The sequence below is a fragment of the Capsella rubella genome, unplaced genomic scaffold (genome assembly GCF_000375325.1).
Source record: "Capsella rubella cultivar Monte Gargano unplaced genomic scaffold, Caprub1_0 scaffold_4, whole genome shotgun sequence".
Lineage (NCBI taxonomy): Eukaryota > Viridiplantae > Streptophyta > Magnoliopsida > Brassicales > Brassicaceae > Capsella > Capsella rubella.
The window spans coordinates 1,548,233-1,556,913 of NW_006238920.1; the positions used below are offsets into that span (position 1 = coordinate 1,548,233).

At 34.3% G+C, this 8,681-nt stretch overlaps 2 protein-coding genes across 2 annotated transcripts; one reads left to right on the forward strand and one right to left on the reverse strand.

Moving 5' to 3' along the window:
- Positions 1-590: 590 nt before the first annotated feature.
- On the reverse strand, positions 591-2,918 carry LOC17888704 (leucine aminopeptidase 1). The gene is made up of 9 exons (XM_023784868.1): positions 2,779-2,918; positions 2,248-2,656; positions 1,958-2,152; positions 1,633-1,858; positions 1,405-1,531; positions 1,232-1,327; positions 1,071-1,148; positions 919-979; positions 591-814 (listed from the first exon to the last, which is right to left on the reverse strand). The coding sequence occupies exons 1-9, from the start codon at positions 2,827-2,829 to the stop codon at positions 606-608; spliced, it is 1,452 nt and encodes a 483-aa protein (XP_023640636.1). The 5' UTR covers positions 2,830-2,918; the 3' UTR covers positions 591-605.
- A 4,559-nt stretch (positions 2,919-7,477) lies between these two features.
- LOC17889261 lies at positions 7,478-7,834 on the forward strand. Its single transcript, XM_006295884.1, has one exon. The coding sequence runs from the start codon at positions 7,478-7,480 to the stop codon at positions 7,832-7,834; it is 357 nt and encodes a 118-aa protein (XP_006295946.1).
- Positions 7,835-8,681: the final 847 nt, after the last annotated feature.

The following is an 8,681-nucleotide window of genomic DNA, read 5'->3' on the forward strand; positions in this document are numbered from 1 at the left end:
TATTAGTTTGAAAAATTTGATATGATATGTTTGTTTAATTAAATTTTGTTTTATGATTGATGAGAGTCAAGTCTTGTAACACTTCAATAGCAATTGATTTTGCTACACCAGAGAATGCTTGTTTTTTTTTTTTCTTCAATTGATGTTTCAATTTTTGCATTTCAAATTCTGTCTTCATCAATATTGGACCAATGATGAAGAAGACTTCAAAAGTATTTGCACGTCACAAAGCAAAGAACCCATTTATTCAACTTTTCAAGATGTTACTTATCGGACCAAGCAAGAACATCTAATAACAGAGCAACTTTTGAGACCTTTATTAAAAACCAGCAATCACTTCAACACTCAGAAAACTCTACGGTCTCACTCTCGCTCTCTCTCTCTCTAGGTTTCGTTCACGAAGATGAGTTCTTCTGCACCCATTCAACAAGCGTCGCAACACCAAAAAAGTGAGTGGATGGTTAGAAACACCAAAATACACAAAGAATTTGTAATAGAGATTAACCAAATTGAAAAGGATATTTATCTGACATACCGCAAAAACATAGGACGGTTTAGTTATTTTTCACCAATCTGTTTTATCAGAATCATGTGATGTATAGTCTTTAAAAAGACTTGGTTTTCACCTGTTTCAAGAAGAGAGCTGCGGTGATGGAACCTCCTGCACGCCCCCCTGTGTTGACCATATCAGCCACTCCAGACTTCATCATCTCCCAATAGCTCTCTTCCAATGGCATCCTCCACAGCTTCTCTCCACTCCTCTCTGATGCAGATATCACTTCCTTTGCAAGCTCGTCGCTAGGGGTATAGATACCTATCAAGTATCAAGTAAAGAACACCGAACCATCAAAATGAGCCATTTTTGAACAAAGGCAATACAAAGATAAATAGTTTCTCCCGAATTATTGAGATATGTACCTGCCATTGATGGTCCAAGAGCAATAACACAGGCCCCGGTCAATGTAGCAAGGTCAACAATCTGCAAGTTATTTGACAATGTTTAAGTGAAAGGATAAATTTAACAGAAACTAGCTCCTTTAGCTTCTCTTATAAAGAAAGCAACACAGTACCTTGTCAACGCCCTGGTTACAAGCATACACTAGAGCATCTGCAAGTGTTAGACGACCTTCAGCATCTGTGTTGTTGACCTACACACACCATCGCCAACAATTAGCATTGCATAGGAAAACCGACAAAAGCTCAAACCTGAGGGGAAAAAATCACTAGATACCTCAATGGTCTTTCCGTTTGAGGCTGTGATGACATCTCCAGGTCTCATTCCGGTTCCACTAATCATATTCTCACAGGCTGCAACGATGAAATGAACCTGGTTGTGCAAAGATCAATTGTTTAGTTGCGTTAACAAACTCTAGCTTCCCAAAGAATCTGATGGGAGAGACAAACCTCAACACCAGGAGGCTTAATCTGACCAATAGCTTTCGCAGCACCAAGAACAGCAGCTGAACCACCCATGTCGAATTTCATGAGCTCAATTAAGCAGCCAGGTCCAGTCTTAATGTTGTAGCCACCACTGTGAACACAAGACATTTAAATCAACAACCACTAAAATAACAAAGAAAGGTGCCAGATCGTAACAGAGAAAACACAAAGCGATACAAAATGATTAATTACCTGTCAAAGGTCAATCCTTTTCCAACAAGAGCAAGTTTCGTCTTAACAGAGCCACTGGCAGGTTTATAGATAAGGTGGATGAAATGAGGGGGGTTAGCCGAGGCAGCCGCAACAGCTAGATAAGAACCCATCTTCAATTCTTTGCATTGCTCCTCGTTCAGTATGTTTGCAGTGAAGACATCACTGTACGTAGAAGCCACTTTGGCTGCCTCCTCAGCTAGTACAGCTGAAACAATACAAAAAAATAACAGTAGCCATATTAGAACAACTCAAGGAATTAAAAAAAAAACCTTAACCATTTAAGCCCGTGAATGTCCATTCATACCAGGAGTAAGCACATTGGCAGGAGAATTAGTGAGTTCTCTCCCGAAAATCACACCGTAAGAAACATCTTGAGCATACTTGAGCTTCTTTTCTACCTCAGGACCAGTTCCAAATCCAATGATATCAACAGACTTCAAAGATGCTTTCTTTGATTCAGACTTATACCTACTATCTTCAAACAAACCAAGCACTATGCCTATATCCACAAGCAAAACAATCAAACCACAAAAATCAGTTCCAAAACTGTAACAAACAAGACTTAAAACTTCTCTTATTACTAATTGAACTTACCTGAAGCTAAAGCTGATGCAGAACTAAGCTTAGATTCATCAGAAACACTTGAAGCAAGCACAATTGCAGCGCTACTAGATTGAGAAGCTTTCGAAACCGTAGCTACACCATCACCAAGGCTATGAAAAGCCAATGGAGATGAAACAGATTGTCCAAGACCGATCAAACCAATTCGCTTTGCTCCAAGACCCGGAAGCCTAAGAACAGTTGATTGACCAGGTTTACCAGTGAAATCCTCCTCGGACGAGACTTGAGCTAAGAGTCCACTCAAGTGACCATCGAGCTTGTTCAAGATCGGATTCTCAAACTTCGAGTTACCATCTTTGCTCAAATCTTTATCCGTCACACCAACAACGAGTATATCTCCTTTCCATGCAATCACATCGATCTCCTTCGCAGCGAACGAGATCTACACAATCATCGCCATAAAAATCAAAACTTTGAACTCGATTGATCAAAATAACAAAGCAAATCTACGGATCATCGAAAAAATAACAAACCCATCTCGAATCACAGTAAAAGCAAGCAAACCTTGTGAGGCTCAGTGGAGTTGGGTTGAGTGAGACCGAGAGTGTGACCCATGGTTTTGATTTGTCTATAGAGAGGTGTGTGATTGAACTGAAGTCTAAGGAAGAGGAAGACGAAGGAGAAAACAATGTAAAGTGACGGCCTTTCAAAGGCGTATATATAGATGGTTTCGTGTTTACTTGTTAGGTGTGATTGATTATACACATGTGTGATGTGTGTGCGAGTGAGTGACTACTTTATTTTATGGTTGGATTTATCTTTTTCAATTTATTTTTGTTTTGGTTTGTGAGTTCTATAGAAAGACTTTGAGTTGATTATTCTCAGCAGCCTTCCCAAACATTTCTCTTTGGGATATACATGAGTTTTATCCTCAATCATGTTGAAGTGTTTCTAGGCGGAGTGTTTCATATGGGTGTAAAAGGGTGTGAGCCTCACGAGCCATTTTCTTTAATTTCTTTTCAATTCTACTACGGAGCTCGTAAGCCAAAAAAAAAATGTGACGAGCTCGGTTGTAAAAAAAAATATGAGAAAAAATGTTGTGGGAGGCCTACACCTTTTCATTTGGCATTGTTCCCGAACTTGTCACTTCGTATTCTGATTTTTAGCATTATAACCCTCAGTCTTTGTGGTTGTTTTTAGTAGTGGAATATGGGCCATGAGTCATGGGCTATATTCCCCTATTAGTTTTCTCTCTACATTTCTAGCGGTGTCATTCCTCAATTTGCTTTATTTAGATAATGTGTGTTAACTTTTTATTTTAAGGGTGTATTCAAATCATGATTTTTTTCGAATTCATTGTCTAGAAGATGAAATAAGGATTGAACTAAACATTAATGAGCAAAACCAAACACTAAACACATATCAGTGACATGATCTTGAGACAGTGCCAAATCATTTGTAATACAAATCGATCCAAAACGTGTAACACAAAAGATACAATTGTAAAATCCAAAAATAATATAAAAATAAGTACTCATATTGCATCATGATTCGATCAATTAGAGTGTCACAAGCACGCACCTCGACTCAGATTTGCAAATATACAAACGTGTTTGATACTCCTAGGGGGTTACGTGGTTGAACCCAGAAGCAACCCCACCCTCTTGAGGTATTATGCAAAGTTTGAAGTAGGAAAAAAACTTTTCGGTTTTGTGACCTTGTACTTCTCGATACTGAACAGCACGCCCACCTAATGCCTTTTGTATTTTTTTTATGTGAATTCTTTTGTTTAAACCAATCTTTCAAAATCGCACCCTCCAAGATGTGACTCTTTTAACTGGATTTCTCTTATAAAAATGTACCGAAGTCTCCTAAAATCACTTTTTATGGTATTGTCAAAAAAGAAAAGTTATGTTTTGAATAACAGTGGATTTGATATGATTTTTACAAATTATTGATTGAATAACAGGGATAGTAAGTGATTTTAAAGGATTTTTTTATAAATGTCATATTCAATAACAGTGGATTTGAAAAGTGATTTACAAATCTCTAGTTGAATAACAAAAGATTTTAAAAACAATCGAGAATCCTCCATAATTCTACTTTCAATACACCCCTCTTAGTGTAGTTCTCTTCCTTCATTTGGCACTTAATAAATTTGACGATGGTAAATTGTGTAATGGCGATGACATGCTACTTGAGAGTTGTGCTCCATGTTTTTTTTGTATACCTATATCATTTTCTTAAAGATTGTTGGAGGTGGATTCCATTAGTTTATTTATTTTCTATATGAAATTCCATTAGACATTGGTTGAGTTATGAGTTGAGCAGTAGAAGAACTCTATACAAGAGTGTTAGTGTCACCAAGATCAAGATCACGGGTTGACATTGGTGTCAAAAGGTCTTTGTTTCCGTGTTTCTTCTGTTGTTACTCTTCCATGCATCGAGGGTGTAAAATCTAGTTTCTTTAGTTTATGTGTCAATGGCTTTAGACGGCGGCTATCTTCTTCAAGGAGATAATTCTTTCCATAGAGACTGATTTTGAGTATGGTAAGATGAGAAACAAGAGACATTGCTGCCGGTCTTTAGTTTTAACTTTTAAGTGACCTAAAGGACATTGATAACATGTGGTCTTCTATGTATTATTAATTATCAAAATTAGCATTTACACATTAGAAACCATGAAAAATACCAAAAAATAGTACACCAACTTTGTTGAATACTGAAAATTTATAACTTAAGAGTTAGTTACTCTATTTAAGAGAGAACAAAATTGATTAATATTTTGTATCTTGATCCTATATCAAATTGGTGTGGCGATCTTCATATCACATTGGTGCGTCGTAACATGATCGAACAATGGTTGAAGAGCAACTTCCAAAATTGCACCAATCAATGTTGTGAATGAAGCGAGGAACTAAAGATTTGAAGTCTTTGATTATACGGTGAACAAGAAACGATGGTGACTCAAAATATATTTAATATTTTTTCTTTCTTCATGTACTCATTTCATTTAGTTTGAGCCTTCTTCCTCTCAAATATAAATATTGTAGCTTACCAATACATACTTTGCTCGTAATGCAGCTTTACCAAAAGCGCAAAGGAGGTTAATCATTTCTCCAAGGTTATTATTATGCGTTTTTCGCACAAATGTTATTGGTAAGCTTTAGTTTTGTTCATAAGGAATTTTATTTACCAAATCAATAAAAGAATGGTTTTATAAAAAAAATTATGAAAATAAATCCAAAGAAAATAAAAGGAGATAAATAAAGACAAAAAACACACATAAATAATATATATTGCCAATAGGAAGGAAAAAATGTATTTGAGGTCTGACCTCCAACATTATTAATTACTACTAAACCAATATGCCAAAGGTAACAATTTCAAACTGTGTCACTAAAATTTAGCCTATATTATGTGACCAAAAAACACATGATATATAAATTTTCTCAGCAAAATCATGAGAGATATATACTTTGTCAAAAAGAATGAATATCTTGTAGAAGTTTGTACAGTCATGGCACATTGGACTTGTGAAAACAAATATGAAAAACCTTCCAAATATTTGATGCAGTTTACTTGTATAATCTAAGTGAAACTAAGTTTAAAGTTCTGGTCCGTGCATTACTAAACCATTGTTCCTAATATGGTAAACCCGTTGTTGTTAGGATTCATGTCCCAAATGTTATAGTATTGTATCATCTCATTAGAAAATATATCAACCATCGATGGTAAGCCGACCCAAACTCAAATACATGCGTATGAAATTTATGTAGACGGGTTTAACTCAACCCATACATTATAATAGGTTGAGTTTACATACCTAAATCCTATAATAAAAATTCAGTGGCTAAATGGATTTTATAGATTATTTATATCTAAATAAAATCAAATAAATTAACTAATAATAAATCTATAACATATTATATAAATAATAAAAATAAAAAAACTTAGCACCTATTTTAGATCATTGACATACATACAGTATTAATTATAATTTACTTCTTTTTTTGAATTTTATTATAATTTACTTTTAACTTTTATAGCAAAGAAGAAACGTTAACGGTCTAGTCATGATTTTTACTCTATGTTCTTTTTAACAAATTTTAAAAGTTCCACTACGTTATCAATTAAACTATTCGCACATATTACAACAAATATATGGAACGTTCGAACCAGGACTAGTACACGGCGTACTAGTCAACACAAAGAGCTTAATCACTTCAACTATATTTTCTTAATTTGTTTTGTCAACAACGGTCTAAACTGAAACATCGACTTTTCTTTATTAACGTGTGGCTAATAATTTTTTTTTTTGTCAACGTCTGGCTAATATTATATTGTACAAAATGGAATAATGGAATAATATCAAAAATTAGATAGATCATTTTTTTTTTTTTTTTTTTTTTTTAAATTAGATAGATCATATATAGGATGATGGTTACCAATTACCATGCATGGCTTATAGACAATCTTCTACTGGATACACGTTTTAAATCAAATGGTGGTACAACATTATATGTTTTTGTCATTTAAATTTAAATGTTTTGCTAACTAATTCTAATTAAAATAGTACTTTTTCTAATTTCGGTTAATTTGGTGGATTCAATTTGTTCACATAACTTTAAAATTTGGTTGAAAAATCGGTTTGAATAATTCCATATAGAAAATTCTACGCAAAGTGAGTTGTAATCAAAGTTGGTTTTGAATTCCGATCGATGAATTTTGGTTTAATTCGGTCTAGTGTGTTTACCTTTCTCTCCATTCTGTTACCTTCTTATGTAAGAAGGGAGGCTCTAAATCTAAAACATTTTGACAAAAGAGATAAACATCCATTTCAAAAAGCCCAACGATACCAAAAATTTGACCCAATATATTTACTAAAGCCCACACAAGAGAGCCCGTTTACAAGCATGAGAAAGTAGTACGTACGTGAAGTTTGCTAGGGAAAACTAATACTAAGCATCGTTCATGAACCTTTCCTCACGTTACGTTATAAACGTTTTAATGACACTCGTTACATCTTTTAGGCAGTAGTAATGGTGATTTCAACTCTTTTTCAATGTTGGAAAACCGCAAATTAATTTACTAACTAAATACTCAAAGAAGTTTCTCTAAAGATAGTCAAAGCTAAGTCTTTATTTCTTTCATATAAATAAGAACAATGATCCCATATTATTTTCATCAATCAATTACAAACTAGAAAAGAAACTGAGATATTCCAAGTTTTATTTGGTTTTCCCATAGCAATTCATACATCATGGCCATCAAGAATGTACTATTTGTTCTAGTAACCATTTGTGTTACAGTTTCTGTTAATGCTCAGCTACCACAATTCCCGTTTCCTTTCCCGTTTCCTCCGACCTTTGGCATACCAGGACTACCCGACATAACAAAATGTTGGTCAGCCGCGATGAATATACCTGGATGCATCGCGGAAATCTCTCAGTCTATATTACTTGGCAGTTTTGGTAACATTGGTCCTGCTTGTTGCAAAGCTTTTCTTGAAGGAGAAAAGAACTGCCTGCCAAATCTACCTTTTAATCCATTTTTCCCTCCTATGTTGAAACAAGAATGTTCCCGAATTGCTTTCCACATTACTTCTACCAATACATGATAACTTGGTTTAGAATCATGAGCTTTAACTATTATCTATTTAGTTTAAGTTGTTCTTTAAATTCAAGTTAATTCCAAAATGTAATACAAAAAATTGCAACAATAATAGTGGCACCTTTCTTATACTTTCTGTCATATATATCTTCTTCAATACTTCCTAGCTAAACCATATATGTACTTCTGTGAGGAAAGTACTCATTTTTCTTCTTTTTTTGCTATGGGACTAAATCATAAAGAGATTTTAACTTAGAAATTTTATTAGGTATAAGCGTTGAGCTCTAATTAAATTGCATTGGGATCACATGTCATTATGCTTTCAAGTGAACAGTCCTTTTCTAATTTTGTCATTTATACTACAATTTGCTGGTTTTGACTTATCATAGAGTAGGACCAGACAGCACTCAAGGATACATAACAATGAATAAAACATGTGGTTCTGATTTCTGAATTCTCATTGGACTATATATATCATAATGCACCAAGCTTTGATGCTTGTGGCAGATGTTTCTTCGTCGTATGTATATGAGATTGTGGCTCAGACACATCGATCTCATTTGAAACGATCCTAAGTATTTTCAAAAGGCTCTGTGAATAACATTCACGTTGAGCTACAAATATCACTTCATGATAATTTGTCTTCAATTTTACCACAATATAATTGTTTTTTATGTACCAAAGACTTTATCTATATGAACTTCATTCAAACTCTATTCGTTACCTAATATTTTTATCCCATTTTTTTGTTAGATATTTTAGTTCAAGAGTACGTACAAAAATAGTGACTAACCACCAAAAAAAGGAATGGTTTTGCTGTACATGTGTTCTAGTATCATGTGTTAATCATGTTT

Bases quoted from the DNA above. Each gene is read 5' to 3' on its own strand.
- LOC17888704 (XM_023784868.1), bottom strand. From the start codon at position 2,829: ATGGGTCACACTCTCGGTCTCACTCAACCCAACTCCACTGAGCCTCAC. The intron at 1,328-1,404 runs GTTTGTCTCTCC...TTGCACAACCAG, and splicing joins TTAAGCCTCCTGGTGTTGAG to GTTCATTTCATCGTTGCAGC. The intron at 1,149-1,231 runs GTATCTAGTGAT...TGGTGTGTGTAG, and splicing joins CAAACGGAAAGACCATTGAG to GTCAACAACACAGATGCTGA.
- LOC17889261 (XM_006295884.1), top strand. From the start codon at position 7,478: ATGGCCATCAAGAATGTACTATTTGTTCTAGTAACCATTTGTGTTACA.